We start from the raw sequence: 14,287 nt of genomic DNA, 5'->3' as shown, positions 1-14,287 counted from the left end.
TGAATTTAATCAACTGATCGATGGTATATTACCTGGAATTTATAGATTTTATATAACTGTTTTAATAATGTCAGTTAATCAATGTAACGATTTAAGTTCCGAATGGTCAAAGAAACCAACCGACTATGGTCAACCATGAGGGCAAAATTATCCGAATAACCCAAAAAGGGGTGAAAGTTGACGGTGCAGGTTTGCCAAACCCTAAGGATAGTTCTACTAAAGTGCCGCGTCAAGATGTACCTGCAAACACTTTGGTGGCAAAGCACGGATATATGATAGGAGAGTCGTTCTGGACATTCCAGTCTTTCTCATGTCCTTTACAAAGCTGCCACGTGTTCAATCATTGCATTCCGACCGCGTCACGCTAATCTAAGTCATTCGGATCATTCACTTTACGATTTTTCCGTTGAATACTGGGGTCGAGAGAGATCCACGACGACTTGTGACTCTTCTCGCTCACTTACTCAGAATTGTTTGAGGAGCAGTGTGGAATATCTAGTTATCTCCAGAGAAAAATCTTTTCACTTTCAATGCCGAAATGAGACCTGCCGACTGTGTTAAGTGCACGTGCTTTGTTGTATATTAAAAAGAGTAACGAATTTATTGAAATGTCTTTCACACACAAATTAACTATTTCACAATTTGGTAACTATCAAGTTTCATTTCGATGTCCTTTGCATAAATAAACCACACTGTAAAATCGGTTACAAACATATTCCACAAAGGAAAAAATAGACGGATGGATGGCATCTATCCGACAATGCTAAAGGAGGGTATGGAGCACTTAGAGTAATCTCTAAGAAATATTTTTCGAGGATGTCTTACTCTGGGCTACGTGCCTTCTTCTTGGCAAAAGGTTAAGGGAGGGGTAGGGTCAGCAAATCGATTTTTTTTTGTTTTACATTTTCTTGTAGATAAACATTTCAAAAATATTGTGTCAAAATTTCAAGTCCCCTCTACTCTAACAGCGTACCTGCCGTAGCTGAGCGCGCGGAGCAGCTGTCGAACAGGTATACTGTGTATAGCTGTTTCGCTCCATTTTACTATTGGGATACGGTTCCTTTGGTATTCGAGAGAAGCAGCCGAAGCTGTGAATCTATTGTAGTACGTATTAGTATAGGTATAATATAGTATATGTACACATTTCGGAGCAAAAAGAGCAAGCCGGAGCATCAGTTTGTCGTTAGGCATTTACTCGTGCGGCTCGTGCGACTTATCTCGCAGCCTTCCAATCGTTGAATTCGCAGCTAATATTGCAGCTGTTACATTCAATGAGGGTTCAGAAGCTCTATTAAGTTGTATGCATGATTTGGGAATCGGCCTTGGACCGAGTGCACACGCCTACGTAAAAGAAGTTGACGCAGAACGAATTGGAAGGGCAGAATTCAATGCAACTACGCAGACAAAAGAGGCGAGAATTCAAGAAAGATTTGATAAAAAAATGAAGGAAGATCAGTATATTGCAGAGGGAACTGTCCTTTATGGTGCTGGAATCGATGACTCGGTGTACGGTAAAGAAAAAAAAAATTTTCCATCATTATTGTTTAGTTTTTTGTAGTTCAAAACTTTAAACGCGTTTTTCTCGAAATAATTTTTTTTTCCCGTGTTCAATTGCCTGAAAAAACTACTCGACCGAATCTTTTCAAATTTGGCACACGCTTTCTACATATAAAATTACTTCCCCCAACGATGCTTTTTTATTTTTTTTTCCCCTTTAAGGGTGTTTTCCACCCCCAAAATGGCGAAATTTACCGTGTAAAATCGCAATGTTGACTTAAAACAATCAGAAAAAATTTAAAAATCAAAAAATGATAAAAAAAGCATCGTTGGGGGAAGAAAAATATCATATTTTAACGAAATTCATTTGCTTTTTTTATTTCAAATGATCCTGAATTGAATTACGTTGAACACCGCAAATCAAGTTTTCAAAAAGACGTCATCGAAAATTCACTGCCATTCGCTCATTTATCGATATTTTTGAATAAAAAAATTACCGAATATAGTTCAAATGTTACTTTATAACATACAAAAGAGTAAAATAAATTTACGTTAACTATATCTTCTAAAAAAATTTTGGAAAAAAAGTGTTTTTTTTTTGCACGCTTGACCCTACCCCTCCCTTAAGGGAGTCTTCATACCGAAACCTGGGAAAGATGACTATTCTAATTCAAACAACTTCAGACAGATCAGCTTGACTTCATTCTTGCCGAAAGGTTTGAAGAGACTGGTGGAGCGTGACATTCGTGGAAACACACTTAGGTCGCATCCATTTAATGAAATTCAACGTGGAAAGTCCTGTGAATCTGTTCTTCATTCTATGGTTACAAATATAGAGGATGCAACTTTGAATGGTGAGTACGTGATGGGGGTGTTTGTGGACATTGAAGGGGCTTTTGACTGTGCGCCTTTTCAAAAACTTTGTGATGATGCCAGAGCGCATGGTGTTGATGATGTTTTAATTAAGTGGATCCATGCTATGCTAACGCAGAGATTACTGTGCGCTGAGGTGGGTGTCGATCGCTATTCGACGGCAGAAACAACTAAGGGCTGCCCCCAAGGAGGTGTGCTTTCTCCACTTCTGTGGAGTATGCTGATTGACTCACTACTATGTGAACTGGAAAATTTGCCAATACACGCTCAAGCTTATGCTGATGACGTGGCTGCGCTTACTGTTGACCGGGATCGTAGAATGGTGTGTAGGAATATACAATGTGCCGTTCATTTGATAGACAGTTGGTGCCTCAGACATGGTCTTTTAGTTAATCCAAATAAAACCACAATGGTATTATTCACATTAAAAAGGAGAAAACTGGATGGACTTTGCCTTCCTGAGATGAGGGGTACTACCTTTCAACTCTCCGAGGAAGTGAAATATCTGGGAGTTACTTTAGATAAAAAACTTGTTTGGAACAAACATGTAGAGGTAAAAATGAAACGAGCTCTCACAGCTTATGGGCTGTGCAGACGGACCTTTGTCTTGACATGGGGACTCAAGCCTCAGGTAATGTGGATATACGATGCTATCATTAGGCCGATGTTCGTTTATGTATCCGTAGTGTGGTGGGCGAAGGTGAGACAAAAAGGCTTTCACCGTAAATTAGCCGCACTGCAAAGAACTATGTCTGGGTATCACTGCAATGAAAGCAGCTCATAGGCTAATTCGATTAGATCTATGGGGAAACAACGGATGTGGGGGACACAGAGCATTGAAAAGTTACTGGGAGTACTAAATCCAGTTCTTACAATACCTTCCGATTCTCGTGTCCCCATATATCTGTTTGGTAGAAGATATGATGTCCCCATATATCTGTTTGGTAGAAGATATGAAGTTACTCTGAAGCGTAGAGAGAACTGGAAAGTCCCTACAGCATTCTACACCGATGGCTTAAAAGTAGAAAAGGGTTCTGCAGCCGGAGTCTACCTCTCAAATAAAAACGAGAAGTGGGCTTTTCCTTTGGGACAATATGCAACGGTTTTTCAATCCGAAGTTTATCCGATCCTAAGGGCGGCAAACTGGGTGATTGACGAGCGGTTGAAGGGCAGGCTCATAGCAATCTGCAGTCATAGCCAAGCTGCTTTGAGGGCGTTGAGTAGTGCTTTGCTCACCTCGAAAGTCGTTCAAGAAAGCTGAAACCGTTTGAACTCTATCTCTAGATTCAATACGGTGGAACTACTCTGGGTACCTGGTCATTGTGGTGTAGAGGGAATTGAAATCTTGGATGCTTTAGCGAAAGAGGGGATGCCGGGACCGGAACCAGCAAATGGAGTATCAGTAGCATTGGCTAAGTCTGTCTTCAAAAACTAGGAAGAAGTTTCCCACAATGACAGGTGGAAGAACTTAAATGCTGCTCGACACAGCAAACTTTTCCTGCCACAATCGAACATACGTACCGCAAAGTTTATCCTGTCGAAAAGTAGGATCCTGACTGGGCATTCTGACAGGCCATAATTCACTAGCTGGGCATAAGTTCAAAATAGGAATTACTCAAGATGACTCGTGTACCTCCTGTAATGAGGAAGTGGAATTCGCGGAGCATTTCCTATGTGAATGCCCCTCCTATGGACGCATCAGGCATCAGATCTTTGGTGTGGATGTTCTCTAGTTGCAACGGGTAGCATTACTTCCACTAACGGAAATCCTGCGATACGTTAACGAATCTGGAATATTCCGTTAGATGGGGGTGGCGAGTACAGTGGGCCAACACGGTATGAGTGCTCAGAAGGTGCAGCTTCTCCCCTACCACACACAAACACTCCCTACTCGTCTAAAGCTTTCGTTTCTTAATTCGAAAGAAGCAGGCTCTCTTTCTCTCTACAATGAAAACATTAGCATTACTTCTATTGTCTATCGTATTCTACTCATACAACAGTTTTGTTAAGTTTGTTCAATTTCCCAATTCTATTTTTGCGATTGAAACAATTTCTAGAAATAGTGATTATTAAATTGCCAAAAATGCTATTTAAAAAGGATAAATATACCAATTATGGTTGATATAATTGAATTCCTACATATAATTTTTGGAATTGGTTGGACAGCTTTGTCCGAAAAATTAGCTTGTTGTGCTGTTAATTGTATCAAATCTTCAATTTCATGCACATTATCTGAGGATAGTTTAGCAATTCTAGTTTCGCTTTATTTTATATCATTTACATTAAATAAAGTACCATAATCTACACTAATTGTTGAGCAGTTCATTAAAATACTGAACGCAGCGCTTCATTATTAAATCAGATTTTTCTCTTCGTATCGACAGGATGAACATCGACGTTTACATCATCATTTTGCTGACTATTTAGTAAAATTTCTGCGTCTTTGCTTCAAAATCACTTTTTCATTTGACGGAGTTCGTGATAAATCTCCGCGCGGGTTACGTTACCAGAAACTTCATTATAACAAAGCAACAGCAAAATGCCACTGTATGAGAAGGAATCTGGATAAATATCAGTGGCCGCTCTGAAGAGCCCAATTAACGCTGTGGTGTGCCACTTTGATGCCACAAACTCCTAAGACCGTTATTGCTGTTATGAGAGCAAGGACGCAGAGTGCGGCTAGCTAGAAATCTCTCTGAGGTCCCCAAAGAATGGTTTACCTAGTGTTCGTAGCCTGACTCTAGCTAGAGCTGGGCAATCGTAAAGGAAGTGCCTGGTTTCCCTCTCTTCTCTGCAGTTTCGCTTGGCTGTTGGTCAGAATGGCTATGTTACGTTTGGGGCTCGAATCATGCCCCAGCCATCGACAGGCTACCAGTATCGCCAGTATATCCCGCTTGGAATGCACCGACGAAACCTGGGAGACCGTACGACTTGTACGTGCTGTGTATATTCGAGAAAACCCCCGCACCGCTTGCGTGTGACATAGTCCATCGGAAAGTCCAGATTTCCAGTGGTACTTCATCTTGGATATTACTATGAAGTCGCACACGGCACGCTATAACGTATTTATAGTGGTAGTTTAGGAGTGGGATGCAGGAGTCTATTCAGAGTATCTGCTGGGCAGGACTACAGAGCCCCAGTAGCACCTGCACATGCGGTCCTTTGGATCATATTAAGCTTTTTTCTATTGTACTTTCTGCTCAAAACTTTATACCATACAATAGGGCCATTCATTAGTATGGGACACACCACAGCTGTGTACATCGAGGGCCTCGGCCGCAGGCCCCATTTCTTTGCAAAGTTTCTCTTGCAGTGACAGAAAGCTATAGCTCTGCAATTTAGTTTTCGATCCAGGATTACATCCAGATGCTTCACATTGAAGGAACGAACCAATCTTTGTTCATTCAGCCGCAGTAGGTTGAATTCAGGTACCCTTGTCTTGGTGGTGACTAGCATCAGTTCCGTTTTGGTTGCGGACCGAGTCCGCATCTTGCGGCCCACAAGCACACCTTTACCAAAGCTCCTTCCACTCACTCACAATGGAGGGAAAAATTCCTGACACGAATATCACCAAGTCGTCAGTATACGGCACCACCTTCACGCCGTTGCTGTCCAATATTCGCAAAATTTTGCTTATCACTATAAACGAGAGCGCCGGAGAGATGTCTTAACATGGATATTATCCAATGCTAAAGACAACCCTCCAATCCAATACTTGTCAAGGCTTCCTTAATGGTGTTGGTACTAATATTGTTGAATGCTCCCTCTATTTATCTAAGAAAGCAGCGAGGGTGCATCAACCGTGCCACTTAGCACGTGGAGAGCAGTTTCTGGGGACTTTGACCCAAGCAGGATCGGACTTAAAGAAAGGCATTCTCACCATAATCACCATCTGGCTGTTTATAGTCCAGCCGATTTTATTCTTGGAAATTACTGATTTGATAGTCTCGCTCGCAAACCCTCCACGCAAGGCTCCGACTTACAGTGCTCCCCGCTGACGGGAAAGTGCGTTTGAACTAGCAACTCCAAGGTTTCTTCAGAAGATTTCGTCCAGGAGCCTTTCGACTTTTTAAGAAAGGATGGGCTCTTATGTTCCTTGGACAGAATCTTACTGAGCCTTGGAGATTCACTGGTACTTTCAATGTTCTGACAATAGACAACCGGCTGAGTTGTACTTTTTCAGGCAGTCCTTGTATGGCTGCCAATAGTTGTGCCAGTAGGAGATGTTGAAGATCCCTGAGGCTAGAAAGATTTTCATTCCACCACGGTAGTAGTGTCTTTTGCTTTATCGAACGCTTCTTTCAGAGCCCCGACCTTCGATTTTAATTCGTCTGTCGTGCCAATCTTGCCAATTTACGCACCGGAGAGTTTGTTCTTGATATCTTGACAAAACTTCCTCCAGTCGATCTTTCTGGAGTTTCTGAAGGGTTTGGAGATCTCTGCGGCGAGAGCTAGCATCCAACTGTGATCCAAGAAGGATCTCTGGTTAGACCCTCCTCCCAACCATCACAGTTTTCCGAGTTAGGAAAATGAAAGGTTGGTGTACTGCTCCTGTTACACATCGATAGATTTGTATTAAAAATAAAATCAAAAATTTACTCACCCCTTTGGTTGATTTTCGAACTGCCCCAAAGCATATATCGTGCATTGGCGTCGCAGTTCATAAACAGAAGACTTTCATTTTTGTGTTCCTGGCTTGGAACTGCACTTTATAGTCTACCTTTTCCAGTGCCTCTAGGCACGGAGCAGGAAAGGTTGGCTCATTGTTTGGGGTCCTGTTAGGCGCTTGCATAAGTCATGTGACTTACGGATGTTACTTGGCTCCATTCCTTTAATTAAAAATTTATTTTGCTTACTATGGAAAATTTGCAAGGGAATGTAAATTTTCCATAGTCCAGAAAACAGACTGCTGACTATACAGTCTGTTCTTATAAAATGTGGATATCTTCTTTCAAAATTGTCTTTCTTATCGCATTAATAGTAGCGACCGTGAGTTAAATTAATTTAGTGTACAATAGTGGTTTACTCATTATTATTCGGTTTAAATACAGTGTAATTTTTAAAGTAAAATGTAGTGTAAAATATACATAGTAAATACTGTTGAGTGTGTGTTTTTTTTATGTTATACAAACTCGCGCGTAACAGTCCGTCCTTTTTGATAACTATTTAGTTGTCCATAGGAATCCTGGGGTTTTGAAGACGCAGACTTTGGACGAGCCTATCCATGCGGATCTTCAGCAAACGAGCGACTGATCTTCTGGTAATCTAGTCGTAGGGGTTAACTTTGGGCTTTACGCCCTTCCAGATGTCGCTGATTTTAGCAAAACACGAAAAGAGAAACTCTTTGGAGAATCGGTCCCGCCAGCTATAATGCGGAATCCACGGAGAACCTAAGAGGAATTAAAGCCGGGATGAATCCCGTGTTTTCGCTTTTGGCGTTCAGGAGATTCTCAATGGCCATCTCCGACAGCCTGGCCTCAACGCTGATGCACACCTACGGCCCTAATTGCCGCTACCGGAATTGCTATCCACCAGTGCCACACGTAAGTGGCTCCTGGTCACGTCAATGAAGGGTTCCAAAATTCGTGGCTCTTCAGCTCGCTGTTGCTGCTTATCTTTCTCCAGAGATTGTTTAGCGTGAGCTTTTGCCCACTCTCCTTGGCTTCTGTTTTTCCTGGAGCTCATCTTGAGATCGATTGCGGTAGGCTTCACCTTCTGCTAGTCTGCCAGGCGTTTGCTGTTATATTCCTCAACAAGTGCCTGATATATAGCGAGGTCTTTTTCATTCCGCTCAAGGGCAGTATCGGTCTCCTTATTCTTAGCAATCTTGCTGAGAATATGCATGGCCTTTTGGTACTGGCTCTTGAGCAGGACTTCAGTGGACCTTTCCTTCTTAGTCGGTTTCCGGTGACCGACGTTCTTGTCGGTCTTTGATTTCAGGGATCCCTCGGCGAAGAAGGTTTTGGGTTAGGAGGTTCATTGGAACAAGTCGTTTCGAACTTTTTTACGGCTGGTGCCAAGTATGTTTGTCTCCGTATCACTAATAACGTTTTTCGGGTGGTTGTGAAGACCATTTGTCGATGCTTCATATGGAGGATCTTTGTTAGCTTCGAAGGACTCTGTTATAGATCGCTTCAATATTCGTTTTTGAATGTCAGAAGAGGTGCGAGGTGGTGATGTTATCCGAGCTCGGAGCATAATGCAACGAGAGAATGATCCAACTGTATGTTCGCCCCTGTATATTCTGACATTATTTGAATAATAGCAGGTTTCATTTTTTTACTGACTGATTTACTGGAAGGAGCATACATAGTGTAGTAGCTCGCTTCTATGGAACCGCTCCCTGACTAGTGCATTGCGAAAGGGTATCATCAGACTGCTTGGTAGCTCCTTTTCTTCTATCGGAGCGCACTTTCAATGAAAAAATGACCAAATCGTTGTAAAATCCATTTAGTCAGAAACTCCTTTCGTGGCTCCGTAACCTTGATTTCCCGTGTTGGGTTGTCAGCCCTACCCGACCCGTAGCCTGGATGACCAAAGAATCCGATACAATAGTTTGAATGATTGAAATTCTATTTTTTTGACAAGAAAATTTAAATAGATGATGATAGATTGCATGACGTTGAGAATAGTAAAATATGTTAATATGTTACCTGAGGATATGCGGAAATAAGAGGTGCAAATAAAGTGTGTTGGGAGAAATGATCAATTGAGGTGGAATGTCAAACACAGAATGTTCATGAGTACCCAGTGATCTCACGTTTTCTGGCTCATCATTTCTGTTGAATTCCATTCGAGGATCTCCATTTTCCTTCTTGGTGCAATATGCTGCGATATTGGTAAGTGCCTAATTTGAACACTGCTTCCTTCTTCTTTCGGAATTCACTGTACTGAATTTAAATTCAGCAAAAGCTGTTTGCAGCCCAACTTCTGCGTTTGTTGAGGTAAGATTCAATCACACATATTGTTTCATTCCATTTTTTAATCCCATGTACGACGTTTCAACTAATTTACATCTTGTGAATGACCACCTACTCTTATGGGAGGCTGGTGAACAAGTTTTCTGTATAATTTATGGTAAACAGGCACTAAAAAAAGATTTACAAAATTAATTTACAATGATCCGCCCCCACGTGTAGAAAGTTCTTCTGTTCGAGGCTTAAGAATCGAAATTTTGTTCTGAGATGCTCTCCGGAGCGGTTTCCCCCTTATCCAACCAGAATTTGTTTGAATAAAGCCAATTACCAGTTAATCCTCAAACCCGAAGTGAACTTGAAAGAATCTCTCCCAATGTTTAGATAAAAGTATAATATTGTATCTTTGAGAAATGAGCGAAAATGATGGGCTGGTTGACCTTGAGAATGCCGTGTGCCATAATAGATATGACGCTAACAAGTGAATTTATTACAAATTGTTTTTGTTATAACTTCCCAGACAGCAATTTTATAAAAGTTCAGATGATCGCCGGACGATCTTTAGTTCCGAATACTAAGTCCGCCTGAACGTTTGAGTGAGAGAGCTTGCAGTGTTCTTAGAGCGTCCAATTGTTTTTGTTTTGTGCTGTTTTACACGCATTTTCTTGTAAGTGCGTAAGAATTTGTTTATACGCTTATCAATGAGAGCAGTGGATATTGTGATTGTTTATTAGGAGTAATAAACTCGTTGATCTGATTCTTGGATGGATTTAAAGGGGACGATTGGCGAAGTGATTAGATCCAAACAGTGATTGTTTTGTCTTATTTGGTACGTAAAACAAAGCTGGATTATTATTTTCGGGATTAATTAATTTGCTTCAGGTTAAAGATACAAGTTTTAATCGAAAAGACAAAAATTCAATTATTCTGCAGTCACTCTAGTTTGTAATATTCAGAATTCTTGTGATGACTTCACTATGAGTTTTATTCTGGATTAGGATCTTGGACATTTTCTTATTGCAATCGCAACCAGATAAGATGAAAATATGGAAGTGGTTTAACTTGAAATGCTAAACAGTTCCGGTTGAAACCCACTTCTAATATTTAATAATGTCGTGGTTTTCTACACTGAAATGCATTCTTTATTGACAATGAACAAAAAACAGCAGTGTTCATAATTGCTAAAGGGATTCTCCTTACTTGGTTGATGTTGATGAGTTTGGTTTTATGCACATATATGATACATCTATCGGAAAAATCGACTACATTCCAAAAAGTTGTTCCCAACAAGAATCCACTTTCAACAAAAGTGAAATAAAATTCTTACCTTTTGATATTTAGATTTTTAAAAACACAGGCTTTTTCTCGACGGATTTTTGCGGTATTTTTATTGGAAAATGTTATCCCAAATTTCCTAAATTTGAAATTTTCTACTAACTTTAGGTGCGCGTGGCTTTTAATTATCCAATAAATTTCTAAAAAAAATTGAATTAAGTTGGTTTTGCTCCCCGCTACCCTCCGCATTAGGAAAACATGTTTCGAAAAAAACGTTAATTACTAATTTTGAGTATGGAGACCCTTCGATGCACTTCGAAATATGGTAACAGAATTATAAAACGAAAATAGATATGTACCAACATAATACTTCACACAGTTATTCTTGAACGTATTATCAAAACATAAAACAAGTCAGGAAACCGGAAGCTTGACGCTTCAGGCATAAAAGGTTTTATTTTTTCCTATGTGACGAGCATAACGCAGTTCTCCATTGGCTGACAGCATTGACTCGAGATATTTAAATTGCCCAGTGCTGTCGGGTCAATGCTACCAGCCAATGGAGAACGTGACACGTTTTGATCGCATCAGAAACGAGGATGTCCTCGATCGATATGGATCGGTTGCACCGCTCATGGAATACTACGAGAGAGGCGTCTTCGATATTACGCTCCCGTAATTCGCGCTAACGAGAATTCACTTGCCAAGATTGGTGTAAACATCAGTCAATGGTAAGCGGCCAAAAGGCCGACCGTTGATACGCTAGATGTGAATTTAAAAACCTCGCCATTACATCCAGACCAGGCGTTTGATAAAATATTATAAAATGGCGAAACCGATTACGACGAACCGACCCCGCTAGTGAACGGGACAAAGGCTGAAGCAAAACAAGAAGATGTGTGTAGTTAAAAATTCCATTGCCCTTTATTTTTTAGAAAATAATTAATAAATCATTTAATGGAAAGCCCTGTATTGATAATAGTCAACCTCATATTCTTCAGACTCTGAATTTAATATTATTAGCCAATGCGAAGAATTTAACCTACAACAGATACAAACAAGTCGGGAAACCGGAAGCTAGACGCTTCAGGTATGAAAGGTTTTGTGTAGTTCCTTTATAAAGAGATTTGAGTGTGCATTTGCCCCATTAGTATATAGCACGTAAAATATGCATATATTATGTGAAAATAGCCACTTTCAAGTGATATTGATATTCATAGTCTTGAATTTGCAGAGGAGCGACAGTTTTGACCTAGTATTACTTTGTTAGTAATAGTGCGATTTTCACTAAATTTGGCAGGATCATGCTCTATACTGTAGCCTATATTGCTGCTGTGATTCTAGGGTGAGCTTAAGGGGGGTTTTCCTGTCAATTACTGAAAATTATAGTCATGTACTATTATTAACTTTATTTGAACAGCTATCGGTATGGAGGGTATTTCGGAGCCTAGGGACCATATAATGGCAGCCCCCTATTTTTTTTCAGTTTTTTCGGTTAGGTAGTTTCTGAGAATGGGTTCGTTAAAGAAATGAACACTTCCACCCCCAGGACTCCCCACCTTTTCAGCAAAAGTCAAAACTAAGACTGGCTTCGAAAAGTACTAACCGAGACCTTTAATTTGGTATCCCACATGACTATATTTGGATGTAACTCACTATATGCATGAGCGTTCACAGTTCCCACCCTTCTACCAAATTTGGTGTCAATCGCTATAACCGTCTCCGAGAAAAATGCGTGTGACGGACAGACAAACAGACAAACAGACAGACGGTAAACCGATTTTAATAAGGTTTTGTGTTTACACAAAACCTTAAAAAGGAAAAAAGAAGTAGATTCTTCATGAATGGAATTTTAATATTTCATTCGAATGTCAATTATTCTCGTTAATTATGACGTCAGCACCTTATTTGTGTGGCTTAGGAAGCAGTAAATTCGCAGGAAATTGATTTTGAACTGCTATAACTTTGACACTAATAGTCCGATTTCCATAAAGCTGGCGTGTGTATGCACGAGGCAGTCCTCTATGCCGGTGGGGAGTATTCCTCGCATGAACTTAAGGGGGGCGGGGTGGGGTTCAGTGAATTCCTAAAAGTTGGTAATAGACTATTAGTAAGTTTATTTGAGCAGATATCGGAATGGGGCATCTTTCGAAGTTTAAATTTCACATAAGTGTTTTGCACAAAACCTTAAAAGGGCTAGGTAGAAGTAAATTCTTCACAAATGCGAATCTAATATTTCAGGCGATTCTCAATTATTCTCTAAGTTTGAACTGCCATAACTTTGGCGTTAATGGCTAGATTTTCATGAAATTTGGCATGTGTATGTAAAATATGGTCGTTCTAGGATGAGTTTAAGGGGGTTTTCAGTAAATTTCTAAAGGTTGGCAATATACTATTAGTAAGTTTATTTGACCAGATATCGGAATGGGACATATTTTGAGGCCTAGATTTCGTCTAGGAGCACCATTCTGATTTTCGGGTTAGGTATTTTCCGAAAATGAGTCCTGTCCTGTCGCGCACTTTGCAATTCACGCCAAAACTAATGTCAGTTTCCGAAAGTACTAATCGAGATTTTTTATTTGATACCCTACACGACTGAATCTGTTGAATTTTTTTTTTAATTCCCCCTTTCAATTTATGGGGAGCTCTCCTTTAAGCTCCACCTAAATTTATGTCACTCGCTGTATGCGTGGGATTTCATAGCTCCCATCTATCCACCAAATTTCGTTCAGATCGGTTTAGCCCGTTTGGAGAAAAGTGCGTGTGGCAGACAGACAAACAGACAGTGAATTGACTCTAAGAAGGTTTTGTTTTACACAAAGTTGAGTTGGCTCTGAGAATGGGCTCGCGAAAGAAACGAAAATATTTAAGCCCCCCCCCCCCTTTTCGTGAATTAAATGTCGAAAACGAGACCAGTTTTGCAAAGTTCTAATCGGGACTTTTCAGCTGATACCCCACTTGATTATAATTGGTGGAAAAAACAGTACATGGGGTATGGGTATAGAACCCCCCTTAAATTCAATGTAAAACACTGTAACTCACTGTATGCGTGGGGGTTCACAGTTCTCACTCTCCCATTACATTTGGTGTCAATCGATACCCATTTTCGACGAAAATATTTGTGGCAGTCAGACAGACAGGCGGACACACAGACAGTAAACCAATTTTAAGAAGGTTTTGTTTTACACAAAATTTATACATATTCGTTTGCTATTGATGCACTCCGAAATTGTTCAGCCGATCGCTATGAAGATTACATATATTTATTTTTTATGTCAAATACTTTGCCCTCATCCACATTGTTGTCGCTCGTTTCCTAAAGACGGTGTGACACAGTTCGCCGAAAATTGGTAAATGTTAAATTTTCAACTCTACCTCCGTAGGGAATGAGAAGTTTATGCAGGAGGAAAGGAGCGGTCTCCGATGGGATTGGAGGCTGCTGTCCTCAACTCCTCACTCTTAATAATAAGATGCCCACTTTCTTCAACCCACCGTCTACGCCTAATCAATTGGGCTCGCTTCTAGACAACTAGACGCTAATTTTACTAGTCAATGTTGGAATCTGATTATGGATACCACACGCAGGTGCTAAATGAATTTCCTAAATTCAAGATTGATTCAAATAGGTTAAAAGCGCAGATCAGCAACTTAGTCTCTCAAGTAGATATTTCAACTCTTACTAACACTTTGAAAAGGGAACTAGATCTTGCCCTAATCACATGAGCGAG

At 40.4% G+C, this 14,287-nt stretch overlaps 1 protein-coding gene across 1 annotated transcript in view; it reads left to right on the top strand.

The window, feature by feature from the left end:
• The window catches only part of LOC119652119 (angiotensin-converting enzyme), a 168,099-nt gene that overhangs the window by 31,112 nt on the left and 122,700 nt on the right, over positions 1–14,287 (top strand). The window contains exon 10 of the mRNA XM_038056060.1: positions 10,084–10,113. Within this exon, the coding sequence (XP_037911988.1) occupies positions 10,084–10,113 (30 nt within the window). The remainder of the gene's footprint in view (positions 1–10,083; positions 10,114–14,287) is intronic.

This window comes from Hermetia illucens, chromosome 3 (assembly GCF_905115235.1).
Source record: "Hermetia illucens chromosome 3, iHerIll2.2.curated.20191125, whole genome shotgun sequence".
In the NCBI taxonomy this organism is placed as follows: Eukaryota; Metazoa; Arthropoda; class Insecta; order Diptera; family Stratiomyidae; genus Hermetia; species Hermetia illucens.
Note: the sequence above shows the minus strand (reverse complement) of the source record. Positions and strands in the feature narration are given on the sequence as shown.